General features: G+C 35.4%; 1 protein-coding gene across 9 annotated transcripts in view; it reads right to left on the bottom strand.

Moving 5' to 3' along the window:
• THOC2 (THO complex subunit 2) overlaps positions 1–14,462 on the bottom strand; it is a 56,672-nt gene that overhangs the window by 14,020 nt on the left and 28,190 nt on the right. For all 9 annotated transcript variants that reach the window (XR_014229307.1, XR_014229308.1, XR_014229309.1 and 6 more), the window contains exons 14-29: positions 14,273–14,403; positions 14,084–14,185; positions 12,732–12,816; positions 11,936–12,029; positions 11,367–11,447; positions 10,995–11,091; positions 9,062–9,179; positions 8,097–8,276; positions 7,270–7,434; positions 6,298–6,573; positions 5,708–5,849; positions 3,026–3,183; positions 2,136–2,264; positions 1,473–1,604; positions 1,191–1,375; positions 248–432 (exon numbers count right to left, since the gene is read on the bottom strand). Coding sequence is in view for 5 of the 9 variants with exons in the window: in XM_082323017.1 (XP_082179143.1) it covers positions 248–432; positions 1,191–1,375; positions 1,473–1,604; positions 2,136–2,264; positions 3,026–3,183; positions 5,708–5,849; positions 6,298–6,573; positions 7,270–7,434; positions 8,097–8,276; positions 9,062–9,179; positions 10,995–11,091; positions 11,367–11,447; positions 11,936–12,029; positions 12,732–12,816; positions 14,084–14,185; positions 14,273–14,403 (2,260 nt within the window). In the remaining 4 variants the exon portion in view is untranslated. The remainder of the gene's footprint in view (positions 1–247; positions 433–1,190; positions 1,376–1,472; positions 1,605–2,135; positions 2,265–3,025; positions 3,184–5,707; positions 5,850–6,297; positions 6,574–7,269; positions 7,435–8,096; positions 8,277–9,061; positions 9,180–10,994; positions 11,092–11,366; positions 11,448–11,935; positions 12,030–12,731; positions 12,817–14,083; positions 14,186–14,272; positions 14,404–14,462) is intronic.

A 14,462-nucleotide genomic window follows, 5' to 3' on the forward strand; every position in this document is an offset into this window, starting at 1 on the left:
AAAATAAAACAAGTACCTAAGCATATTCATGTAAGATCACGTGTAGCTAACAGTTAAAAGCGGTAATTAAATGCAGAACACTCTCTCCCAAAACCAACTAATAATAAAGAACACACACTGACCCTATTTAGCATTGCATTCAGATTTTCTCTTTTCAGATTAATAAGACAAAATTTGAGAAAGTAGCCTGTAATGTCAGAAAAATTCTACTGAAAAATAAATAAGTAATAATCATAGGTTTGTTTACCAGTCTCCTCAGTAGTGCCTTCTTCCAGTCTAACTGTATTTATTGTGAGAGATGTAGGCATCCCAGCACCACCTGGCCCATTTTGTACTGTTGCAGCTACAGCATTCCTGGCAGGTGGGTCTTTGTGGTGGAATTCATTTTCAGGTATCATGAAAGGCTTCCTACTTTTCAACTGCCCAGAATAGCTGCAAGTCGCACAGATTGTTAAATATGCACAAACATAAAGCAAAACATGGGTTGAATTTTAAATGAGGATCTAATCTAACAGTTCATCTGTTATTTATTTCACAGCTTTTCCCAACTGATATGCAGTTTCTTCCCCCTTTATCGATGAGCTCAAAAGAAAAGAAAGAAAACAAAACAACAACCAACCAAACAAAAAAATCACCAGACACAGAAGCAGCCCTGCCTCCACACCCTCTTCACCACCACATACACACACCTGCCAAACACACAGAAGAAAGAGCCTACTGACAAAACTTAAAACTGTTAGGGCAACCTGAATTGCCCCTCAAGCATACGTGGATGATTCTGCATTCATCACAGAAAGATGTAAAACATGACTAAGCATTTTAGTTCAGCATTTTAGAATCATATAAACGTCCAAAATCTAAGTGGTCTTGCATCAATAGCCCTTGGCTTTCTTCATTTTACTCTCCCTCCTATCTACTTGCTGCTACACTATTTCTCTAAAATTAAGCTATGCTCTTGTGAGTGGAAATCTTTACTATTTTACGTGTTTTACTAGAGTCTTGTAAAGGAAATTAGTGATCATCCAGCACAAAATGAAAGTTTTCATTCACACTGCCAGCCCTGAGATGCAGGATAGTGAAATCTTCTGTGATAAGGTAAAAATCAAATGTTAGGACTGTAACAGTTCCGAGTCTTTAGAAGCCTTTCATGATCCACTTTTAACCACTTTCTTAAAGTAAGGTGTTGTTACCCCATAGCCAATGCATATAGATCAGGTCTCTTCTCTTTCTCTTCCTGACATATCTTATGTACTCTTCTTTCCAAGGCTTGGCCCAGGTTCAGCACTTTTGGATACCATGGAAGGATTTTGGTCAGCACGATCAGGATATTTCTGATATGTGTATATTCACCTGTTTCAAGGCAGTGCACAGAAGCCTAGAACACAAATTAAATCGAATGAAGTTTTTGTTTTTTTTTTTTTTTTTTTAATTAAAGCTTCCAAAAACTTAAGTTTTTCAGCATCTTTATTTACCTTAGTTAACTTGTAGTGCCATTTGTGTACCACATGTCTAAAATTCTCATAATCCAATTGATCAGCTTTATTTCCACCATCAAATCCAGTTGCCCGTAATATAGTTAGGAAGCCTGGATAGTTGCCACATTCCTACATGCGCATAAAAGAGAAAAAAAAAAAAATTTTTTTGGGAAGCATGAAAACAATTCTGCAAAGTTAATAACTGAAGCACTTTTTCACTGATTCTGCTAAAGGCTAAGATATGATCACACTCTACAAGACTTACACACATACTTGTTTTTAAAAGCTTATTTATGTTAAAATCTTAGTTGTGGGTGAGAGAAAGGATTATTCGTAACTTAACTAGCTTTTGCAAGGAGTATTATGAGAGTTTCTCCATGCTCCCTAAATTATCTTTAGGACGAACTAAGAGAAAATCAGAAATTTAAGATTATTTTTTTTTTTAGCCACTATATTTTTTGACACTATACAAAATTACTTCTATTAAAACTACATGAACTACAAAAACTCAACTCTAAGATTATGCCATCAGAAAAATTTAATCACACAGTGTTTTTAAATCTAACGAACAATTTCACTAAATCCATTTTATTGGGCCGAATTACACAAGTGGCCATTACCTATTCTCATGAGCAAAATTGTTTCAGTAACTTCACATACCTTTTCATATATGACTCTGTCACTGTGCCATCTAGTCACAGTCTCCAGCATACAGCATAAAAACCTGCCATATCTACTAGCTTCATTTTCAGTGCAACTTGCAACTGTATATATAATATCAGAGAAAACCTGTGAACAGCAGTAATAGAAAGTTACAATTACTTTATTGAATTACAAAAGGTACAAGAACCAACAAGAATTTCAAATTTCTCTCATCTAAACCACCGTTAAGCTTGTTTCTAAATATAAAGGAGATGTCTTATAAAATATTCTCTTTTTTTCCCCAAGACTTTATTACCCAACTGCTGGTCCTTCACACTTAACCCAGAATCTCTGCACTGCATATACCTGCTGACCCAGAAAGTCAGGCTGCTACTGCTATCAAAAGTACTCTCCATGTCACTGTGGCATGCCCTTCTCATGTCTCAGCAGTGATACTAACTAGTCCACTGTCTGTAGGACCATTCGCCAGGGTCAGAATGGTACTAAGGATGCTGCTTCGGGGGGGGGAAGTACAAGAAAGTTGATACTACAGCAGTAGGGCACACAGCTAAAATGGGAGGGTTAGATGAGGTCGCAGAAGTGTGGAACACTGGAAGGTTGCAAAACCTGAATGCAACTCCTATGACTGCTAATGACTTTACTCTGAGACTCTAGTCTCATTAGGATAAACCAAAACCAAAATTTCTTGAAAATAAACCCCTGAAGCTCTCGGAAAACTTGGTTTGTAGAATCTGAAGTACAAAACAGAAATTTTGATTGTCACAGATTTTAGAATTAAACATAAGTAATGAATTTGTTGACCTCTTTTGGGAGACAGGGGGGATACTAGTTTTGCATGCTCATAATAGTAATTAAATATATACACACAGACAGTTCTAGCTACTTACTCTGTCATAGCAGAGAAGCGTGGAGAAGTTGGGAGTTTTCTGCTGATGCACCAGTTCTACAAAGTGAGCGCAATAAACTGCATCGATTGCCGAAAAAATGCATCGAGGAAATATACATAACTGCAAAAATTTTGTGATAGTCTCATTTTTGGTAGACTCTTCAAAAACAAAGAAGTTGAGAGAAAAAAGGAAGAAAGAAAGAAAGTTAATGGGTTGACACTCAACTACTCTCTTCCCAAGAAGTTCAGTATCACACATCCATATTCTTGAGTTTGTACATTAGGCCGCTTGTATTCCAGATATACCTTTGGCACTGCTCAGAAAAATTCAAAATAAGCTTAACTGTTTGGAGCGGGGGGGGTAGGAGGGTGGTTGTAGCAAATCTTTATTTCTTATTGGGAAAATTCTTCTATTACACAATAGGGAAAAAAACAGGCTCAGAAACAACTTCGGTAAACTTCTCCAACTGCTCGAATTCTGCACTTTAGTGAAAGGAACACCATCTGCTATTTCTCTACAACAGCTGTTTTCTTCTTTCTAGATGGGGTTGACTTTTAGCTCGGTTTCCTTAGAAATGGAAGAACATGCTGTCTATATACAATCCCTTAACAATCATTTTTCCCATCAACCAAACAATTATAGGAATTTAAATAGAGGAACAGTCTTCAGTAAACCACCATCCTAATACACACACATTTTGTGAAAGTTTCATTCTACCACTGAGTAAGAGACTGCACTGTATGCTCAACAGTTACCTGTCTCATTTGACCAACCACTGGTTGGTCAACACAACAGCCAAACACATATCCAAACTGGTCCCATGGCAGCTCTTGCCCAGTTAACAAGGAGCATAAAGACAAGCTGGGAGGGATGTACAGTACAAAAGGAAGGTAGGAAGAAAATAAACATATGGATGAAAGCACAGAACTGAAGACTGAAAATGGATGCCTTCAGAGGAAGAGCAGTCGTGATCTTCATGAGGGCAACTGGTGTTTTTGCACTGGGATTCTTGCACAGGCTGCAGGGCACAAGCCATAAGACCCAGGATTTACTTGCTTCGATTCTCTGATGCTCATGGAATAAAGCTTGTTCAAGAAAAGACCATCAGCTTTTACTTAACTAAAAATTTTATGTTGATTTTATTTTAGTATCTACCCCATAAAGATAATAACAAGCCTTTGACAGTAAAAAAAAAAAACCAAAACCAAAAAAAACACCAAACCAAAACCAAACCAAAAAAACCACACGAGAATCACAGCTCATCAAGTGTTTAAGTTTTACTTCAAAAGTGTAAAAGTAAAGCAAGTAAGCAGCCAGCCAGAACAGCTAGTTTCTGATTGTTAAAACCAGCAGTCTACTTATTCTGCCAAAAATTAACCTACTCTTAATGATATAACCACTCTATCGAAAGTATCTACACAAGAAGCCAGTCTTCTTTAAAAAAAATTAAACACTAATTAAAAATAATAATAAAAAATACTACTACAGTGGATGTGCTGTTCAATTTCCTCATATAGCACAATTATAGATAATTTTTTTCGATAGGGAAACTGCTGAAAAATTAAGTTTGTCTCTGGATGCAATGTTGGGAAACTTCTTGCAGCTGAAGCCTAAGCACTCAAGAGCCAACAATAAGCTATTCCCCATACCCCACAAATGTCGGTATTATTGAGTACATGTTTATATACAGAGCATATCTACACAATTTTCTACATGCTTTTGGGTGCTTCCTTAAGCAGACAAATTTATCAGTCAGCTCCAGACCAAGCTTCAGTCAGGTAGTAGTTTTTCAACCAGTAATTTAATGTAGCTAATTTGCTGTGCATACCAGTACATTAAATATTTATAGGGAATAACCTTTCTTAATTTAACTGTCAATGTTTCTTCATTAAATCAGTTGGGTGTATCTTACATGAGTCGGACAATAAAACGCTTTTCCACTGGATTATGCTAGGCTCCTTGGGACAGACGAACAACTACTTCCAGTTACAAACTGAAAGTTCTTCCAGAGAAGAAAACTGACCAGAGAAAAACATTTTAGATTAACCATTCTAATAGAGTTCACAATCAATATGAAACATTACAGAGGCTTTGTCAGCAAAAAAAGTTTGTTCTGCCTCCTGCATATCTGCCACATGAAACATTTGCATGCTGTTTCATTTCGTGGTGCTGTTAGGCTGGCACCATACTTATCTTGTCATTGGAACAGGGTTTATGTTACCAGCCAAATACTGGCACGTTGCTCCTAATCACAGGACTCAAACAAAGTAAGTTAACTCAAACCACTCATTGAGAGTTTACATGCCTATTTCTTGCAATGTAGCAATTATCCTAACTTATCAGCATTCTAACTGCAGTAAATAAGCACAAACCATCTTGCAATTACAACTTTCCACTGAATTGGTCAATCTCTTATTTATTTTCTAAATTAGTGCAGTATTTAAAAGGTCTTGACATTGCAAGAAACAAACAAAACATCTCACTGAAAACCAACTATTTGGCATTTGCAGCAAAGACGACATTATATTCTAATTAAAAGTTTACCTTGCTAACAGACCTCAACATATAAAGAGATCAAATTTTAAAATCAACATTAGGAGTATTAGTGCAAGATGAACTTTTAGTTCTGGGGACATTGATGACTACAAAAATATCCAGAGTGCTTCCCCTACACACACTTACTTGCCAGAAGCCAGTTATCCTTCTCTAGTTTCAGTCTCTGTAGAACCCTCTGCACATGCTCCAACTGCTTCTTCTCCTCTTCAAGGAGCTTGTCCTGAAGAGCTGTGCAACGTTCTTTCTCTTTTTTCTTTTTATTTGGAGGCTATAAAATGTCAATGCAACTCACTTAGTATTATACTAACACTTGCTATAGACAGAGCAATTAAATTCCTGATAATGCTAAAGAATACTTGAAAAGCTTTCTATTTCACTAAATCATGTTCTGCTCTAGTAATCAAATGATTTTATGAACCCTTACTGACTAAAGTTAAGACAAAAGTGAACAGCTAAACCACAGATACAGGCATCAAAGATTGCTTTCTGAAACACAGATTTTCTAATAATTTTCACTTAGTGAAGTCACTGGTACTTTTAACGCAGGAATTATAAGGAAGAGTCAATATCTATGTGATAAATAAGAATGGATAAATCAGGTGACAAAACCTCCCAGATCTAAACAACCTTAATATAAGATTTCACAAAAAAAAAAAAAAAAAAAGTCTTTCAAGGTGAGAAAGTTTAAAACGGACTATAAAATTACATAAACGTACCATTTCCTGATTGTCATCTATGGCTTTCATCTGGACTTTAAGTTTATTGACTTCTCTGTCATAGCTACTATGCGGGACTGCAAGGTCATACATTGTCAAAGACCAGAACGTAGCATAAAACTGAGGACTGATGTCATCCCAAACCTTGGGAAGGTGCAGAGAAATCACAGCATCATGAACAGGAGCCATAACCAGCTCACACGATGTAATGTATTTGTGAACTTTGTGCTGCTGTTTATTTCCCTTCTCAGCTTTTTTTAGTTCATCATACTTTGACTGTGGATAAAAAAAATGAAAAATGAGAAATTTGTAATCTTTGTACACAAACAATACAGTTTAAGTTTTACAATATAATTTAACTTCTCTCATAAACCTTTCTATATAACAAACATTTACACACGTGAGATGTCATTAATGTACCTAAAGCACTGAAGAACATTGTACAGAACTTTCAGTAGTCATCCATATTGGATAGATTTATTTTTCTTCACTGATGCTGCTACCTGTTGTTATAGTAACACATTATATTACACCAAGTAAAAACTGCTCTTGATATGTAACATTTTAGATGCAGGGACAAATTTATTTCCGACACTTCCTGAGATACCACACCTTTTGGCAGCTGCAACATTCTCCTCCACGGCAAAAATCCATATAAAACATCTACAGAAGAACTTACACATTTGGGGGAATAGGGAGGGAGAGAACTCTTACTGATCACCCAAATCATCAGAAGAGATGACTTCATTAGCTACAACTTCTGTCAGTTGTGTGAAAGCTGACACATGGGCCATATCTTCTATGAAGATAAAGGATAACCTGTTCTAGCCCACAGCTTCTCTTTCTACCTCTACTCAGAAAGCTTCTGCAAGTCTGTCTTAGCAAACTTGAACTTCAGCAGGAGCCTAACACATGTTGATAACATGTAATATAGCAGTACTAACAGCAGACAAACAGAAGAGTTCTACTTACTGAAATATGGTGTGCATACATGGGTCTTGAGAGGAAAAATGCAGCATCGTGAGGTGTGTGAAACTCATTACAGAGAACGTCAATAGAAGGCACTCGCTTAATGTAATCCTCTGTGCTTAGATTGGATGCTAAAAACCCACCAAATTGTACCAGGGTGTCATGGCACTACATGTGAAAGATACAAAAAGTTAGCAAACAGTATTATTTTGTTCAAAAGTGAAGTTAGGTAGAGCTTGAAAGCTTTTTTTTGTTGTTCTTAAAAAAGTTAACACCACATAGTACAGCAAGAATTTTTTCATGGGGGAAGAGATGCTAAATTTTCCATGCCACATACTTCTGTCACTCAATGCTGACTCAACTCTATCTGCACAATTGGGGGGGGAAGGCCCTACAAAAGCATTGTGTAAGAGCATTCTCTTCTACCAGAATGAAATTAAACTAATTCCTACTGCCTAAAGCAGCAAAAGAATTCAGGCTGCTTCTTTAAGGAAGAAGAAAAAAAAAAAAAAAAAAGTTGCTTTAACAAAGTAAGATCAGAAAAACATAATAACCGACTTAAGAAATAAGAAATTAACTTTTTATGACAAAGGATGTTTTAATCTTTCACTCAGAAGTCACCTGTCAATATAATATATATTTAACACGCCCATATATTTTAATAATGAGATCACTGCAACTAATTTTGAAAATTCTTATATATTCATACTTATTGTGCTGAATTCTTATATATTCTTATTTATGTGCTGAATTCTTATGCATTGTGCTAATACACTAGAAGTTACCAAAGAAAAGGAGGGGTTCTTATAAATGCAAGTGTTTCTACTTGCCTGATCATACAGTTTTCCCACCAGCTTCAGATGTTTTTCCCCTCCCTCTTGAAAGATCACACCATTTCTCTGTTGAGCCATAAGCAGGCACAGTGGAAGGGCAAGATCATGGTCCAATAATGCGTCTTTCAGTCTCTGAGAAGATTTTTTTGTATTCCTGATTTGGCCAAAGTATCCACCCTGCATAGTGCAGAAAAAGTTACCCGAGTTTGGAAATAGTGCATCACAAATGGAAACCATGTGTACTTCCGACTGCAGAAATACTGATGAATTAACATCAATACAGTTTCCTGTCCATCAATAAAGCTCTCTCACTGGATCCTGTACTGCAATGTATGTACGTAAGAATCGGAAACTAATAGTCTTGCATGCTATTAGTTAGTCTTTTACACAGTAAACGAAGAGTGACAATTCAGCTCAGGCATCATGACACCATATTTTAGACCTAGGTCCACTGTGATCTGCTTGGTCTCTTCTCTGTTCAATACAGGAATTTCTGATTTTAGTTCTGATTACAGCTATTCAACTCCCTAGAGAGTTGAGTCTAGGTCAGACTCAACTAAGGTCTTTGACGCCAAGGTTGCAACAGTTTTAGCTGTTAAAATGGTTTAAGATGTTACTCCACTCGACAGGGAGCTGCTACCCCCAGAGCAGGGCTAAAACAGCAGGACTGCGCAACGTACAAGCTCACTGGCTGCTATAATTTGCAGGTCTGTCATGTAACACTGGATAATGAAGGCTGCTTTCATTAATATGAGATGCTGTGAAGCACAACAATTAAGGCTCATATATACATTGTCTCGGCTGCCTGTCTGCAAGGCCTGTAAGCTCAATGGAGTGGGAAGCTCTCTGATGAAAGCAGTAACACCTTTATCAGCTATGCTGCCAGAGTTCATGAATCAGAGTCTTTAGAACCACCATTAATAAGCAATAGCTATTATTAATTAAATTTAACATGAACATACCTCAGCTTTTAGTTGTTCTCCACCAGTCATGGCTTCCAATTGTTCCATTGTCATTTCTTCCGTAATTTCTATCCCTGCCATTTTCTGTACTACCTCTTTTAAAATAAGCAAATCAAAGCTGCACAGAAAACAGAAAAGTGGAGTAAAAATAAGAAAATTTGTTTAAGAAATGGCAGCTATGACATTCAATACACAGTACAAAGCAACACTATGATGCACAATAAAACAAATAACATTTTAATTCCCTTTTGAAGGAGAAAATAGTATGCTGAGCGCACAAGGATTTCTTTCCTGCAAATAAAATGTTAGTACTTCAAAGCAATGCAGGCATTCAACAGCTGGATTTCAGAACCCCTTCAGAAGAATTCCATTGTTTTTGAAAATAATAGTGAGTGTGGTGATATTAACTTTTAAGTATCAACAAATTAATCATAAAGTTTATTGCTCCCTTTTGTTATTTTACATGCTTCATACTGTATCTATACAGTTATTTCATGAACATGGAATATTTTAAATTTTAGCAAAAATTTCTAGAATAGTACACAGCCTTAGAAATTTCCTGGCAAAATTAGTCTGGAGAGTTTATTTGGAACATGGAAAACATTTTTTACTGAAACCACAGAATATACAAAACGCTCCAATGATCATCCCCTCCAGAGACCAGGCTTTACTTCCTGCTCTGAATTCTGTAAGGGCAATGACTTTTCCTCAACAGAAGTACAGCAAATTGTATCATGATCATTCAAATCAGCAATATTTTCCAGTAGTCATTTGTGTGACCTACTCATAAAAAGTGTTGACCCATACCCTCCAAACCAAAGTCTTATATTTAAGGAATTCATACTGTTTATATTTTTGTTTGCTGTTCCAACCATAAATATGTTTTCTGTCTAGGAACTCTGCAATACCCGCATATACTCCAGTTCAAATACTTGAATACTTCAGTCCTATGGAATTGGTCATAGTGGTAAATCCATTTTATTTCTATGATCCCAAATACTGAACATTAAAAATAATTTGATTTTTTTTTTTTTAAATACTTACAGTCTTAATTCTGGGGAAAGACAAGAAATATTACTTACCCTTCCTCTGTAGCTCAATGTAATTGTACCAGCATCAGAATACAAAACAAATTGGGGACAAGGGAGCACATGAGACTGAGTGTCTACATTGCAGGGAAGGGAAAAAACTGGATTTCTCAACATAAATACCCTAAAATAACATGCTGTGTTATCTCCATTGGTAAGCTGTCTTTCAGTAAGCATATGGGGATTCATAATAGAAAAAAGTTGATACTCACCTATGTGATAAAAATAACACATTAAAATTAAATAAATAAATGAAACAATAACACTAAGTGATGACAACGGAAGAGCAAAAGGAAGATTCAAATTGCAAACCTTGTTTAGAAAAATTTTTTGAGTTATGATTAACATTGACGTATCAATCAGCAATTCAACTGCCATTAAATAAATTGGACAAAGTATTTAAAATGCTATTAGAATGTTAAGAGCCATCCCTGCAGAGAAGACATTATGAGAAAGAAAAAACTAAAACTGTTAAGTCATACCCTTTTATATATCATGGATACTTATTTTTTAAATAACGTACAATAATTTCTACGACAATATTACAGAGAAGCAGGGTTTTTTTCCTGTCTGGTTAGCTGTTAAGAAAACTGTATTAAAATAAGTTACAGATGAAGAATCAGTACTTTAAAAATAACATGTCACAGCTATACAATTGGAGGAAAATTAATGTACTAAAGAGGATATTCTTCTTTCTGCTGTTTACATTTCTCAGCTTTCCTGGTATTATGAATGGTTTTACCACTACTAGAGCAACTACTACATCGAGCGCCCATGTACCAGCAAAGACCCAGACAATACATTATAAAAATTGAGTTTATAAAGATCAGTTGTTCAAGACTTGCCTTTTCCCAGCTTTCAGTTGGTTGGCTACATATTGAAGTAGACCAGCAAGTTCAATTGGGTATTTTCGGAAAACTGCACCACAAAAGCTAGCCAGACCTAAAGCAAGGAGAAACAGCTGTGAATGCACCTCATGAGATACTAGTCATTAAATAAGTAGTGTACATGTGTGATGTTAGCAATATATGTATTTTTGTAATACAAAGAAAAAAATGTTTTCCTATTGACTAAACTTGCCAGCTCTCTGTTTTGTTTAAAAAATTAGCTGGTAGATCCAAGTGAAATATTGATCATAATGATCAACAGTATGGCAGATCATAGGGAAGGTGAAGTATTTTAAACATTAATGTAAAAAATAAAACAAGAATACTAACTCTGCAGCCAGCTCGAGATTGTAGTGTCATCATGCTTCATTCTCTCCTTCTCAGGGTTTGCCAGAGCTTCAATGATACAGTCTTTAGTGGAGTTAAAGAAAATATTTTTCCTCAATTTGTAAAAACAAAAGTTACACAGACCTGTTTTTCCAGCTCCACAATTTGTAATATATGAACATGATATGCAAGTATAGCAAGCATGATATTGGGGATCCACTAACATAGTTATGGTGTAACAGAATAAAATCATAAAAGAAATGGTAACTCAAAAAGCAGTATTTACCTCACTATTTACAGGATCACTATGCCTTCAAGAACAGAGTGAAAGTAGTAAAATCCCTTAAAAATAAAGTGTAATTTTCATAGTGTGAAAGAACAAATAGAGAGGGTTCTGTAACCCTCTGTAAAAGAGTGCAAAGGTATTTGCAAACTTCACTAAAATTTCCTGCAAAAAGCAGCAAGAATAGAAAACAATAGAAGATAATATTTACTCACAGACAGCAAATTTAATCTGGCTACAACTGCAACTTTATCAGTAACTAGACATATTGATTTACATGAAAGGATACATGCCAAGACATCATAGTTCAGCGAAGTGAGGTATTTCAGTGAATCAACAACTGGAGTTATTAAGTTATCGTATTTTTGTATTTGTGATAAAATCTGAAATTTACAGAAGACATTCAGCTGAACAGGAACAGTATTCCTTATCTTTCATATAATAAATCAAAACCATTTAACAATGCTTGTCTTCAAAAACTACACAAAACATCCTTTGAAACTAATTTTTCAGAAGGTCCTGAACCACTTTCAAAGTAATAGATAATCTCATTAATTTATCTAGTACCTTACAGATATCAGTGAAACATGTCTCTAACATGTAAAAACAATTCTGTATAATTACTTTTCTTTTCAATTATCAGAAAATAAAATCATGAAAACATTTCTCTCATTTTTTTTCCTAAGATTTCTTAAGAATCCTAAACCTTAGCAGTAAGAGTTTCTGTTGCTACTTATAATAACAAAAGACTATTAAAAAATGAACCTAGGTCATGGAAGAATACAAGTAAACTCTATTAATCAAATTTTAGAATGTTCTCTTTGGAAATCTCAAATTAAATCCTTTACTCCTATAAATCAGTGGATGTAATTTCCTGTGCAGTTTTGGTTATTCAAGAGCTATTGTCATATTTAATATCTCAGACCTGTGCACTACTAGCAAATTATCACATTTTAAAATTTGCATCAAAAGTAAAAAAAATACTGAAATTAGAACTGTCCTCTCACCAAGACAGCAGGTCGCTTCCTATACTTTAATATTTATTGTTAGTATGCAATAGTATTCAAATACATGCAACTACTTACATAATCAAATAAAATTGTAGGATTGCTGTGGCTGAGCTTCCCAATTTGTCTTCCAGAGGGTTTCACATTTTCCTTAGTTAAACGTCTGTAAAAGAGAATGTATTTTATTGCAATAGGCAAGCTAAAAGCATACTAAAACAATAGATTAGTTCCAGTGAAGAAACACCTTTATTAGTGGCAGAGATTAAATTCTCACTAGCAGATGAGTTTTTAAGAAATCTAAGCACAGAAGTATTACTTCTCTGGGAATCTGGAATTTATAATCCTATAACATGCAGACAGTACAAACAAACCAGTTGCCCCTATATTACTATGGACTGTATTCTAGTTTCAACTTGGAGCACTTTGCATTCTGAAGTTGTCAGTGGGACCTGTATCACATATAAAAATAGCATGCGATGCTGTTAAGTTCTCCTGCAAATTTAATTTAGCCACAGATTGGTCATTTTGCATTTGTCGCATTCCGTTCATTGAGTAACAATATTAATTTCATGGTGTTACCCTGCCACAGCATTCTCTACTGAAGATGTGAGCTTAATATGAAACCTGAAGTCGATACACAAAAGTAAGTTGTACACGTAGCAATCTCAACAACTGACAGAACTGTGGCTCATCTGCCAACTGAAATCCACTGTACAAGAGAAGGGATGTAAAGTTTCACGGTCTATGCTAGCTATGCAGCAAGTCAGAAGAGAAACAAAACCATTGTTTCTAGCTTCCACAGCTGCAAGTCCAAAGTCTTTTACACAGTAACAATTATTCTGTCTTGCCTATGTAGAAAGGTTCTAATTATCCACATTATAAAATATATAGCATTTGCTTTCGGCAACAACAAATGGAGAACCCAAATCCCTGACAATGATGTCAGCGACATTAAATGTGAGGTAAATCTGAAATTGTCGTGAGCCCACTTGAATATGAGAATGAATCATTCCATTCAATTCAACTTACTGCCCTACTTTCAAACCTACAGAAACAGAAACTGTGACAAGATTTTTGAGAATCTTTGGATTAAAGAGTCTCCATACCTAAAGAAAATATGTTGCGCTCTGACATTTGCATAAGCAAAGCAATTTATCAAACAACAGCATACCCATGGAAAAGGTTTTAAATAATTTAACGGGACATTTTTCACAAATTAAATACCCTTGTTGGTGACAAATTTGTCTGTATCCTTACTTACTTGACAGTTTTTAATCACAGTACATTAAATACTTCATGAACAAGGATTATCAGTGAAATTACTGAGTCATTAGAAAGGGAATTTTATTGTCAAGTTTATTTTCTTCAGTTGGTGACATGCAATACATTGTATCACAGTTGATAATTATTTATGGAATTAAACAACTTACTTCATGATATATTTGGCTCGGTCTATGGTTTGAGCTTTAACTTTCACTAGAAGTGGGTGACTATTGTATGTTTCATTCTTCCATTGCCCATAAAGACGGTACCTTGAAAGATGATAAATGAAAACTATTTTTAGTACTGACAATTCAAGAGACCACTTCCAAAGAATGGACAAAAACTATTCTACTCACCGGTACTGGTATGGAAAAGTTTTGAACATTCCCCATAATTCTTCAGACATGCACGCATTGCAGTCCATCAAAGAAAGAGATGGAAGTAAGACTTGATCAGTAATACTCAACAAACAGCTAAACAGTATCTCCTGCGATAAAGACAAAAGACTCGAGGTAAGCATCAAGTAAGTACATCAGAAGCAATGCT

This window comes from Platalea leucorodia (genome assembly GCF_965183815.1).
Source record: "Platalea leucorodia genome assembly, chromosome: 10".
Lineage (NCBI taxonomy): Eukaryota > Metazoa > Chordata > Aves > Pelecaniformes > Threskiornithidae > Platalea > Platalea leucorodia.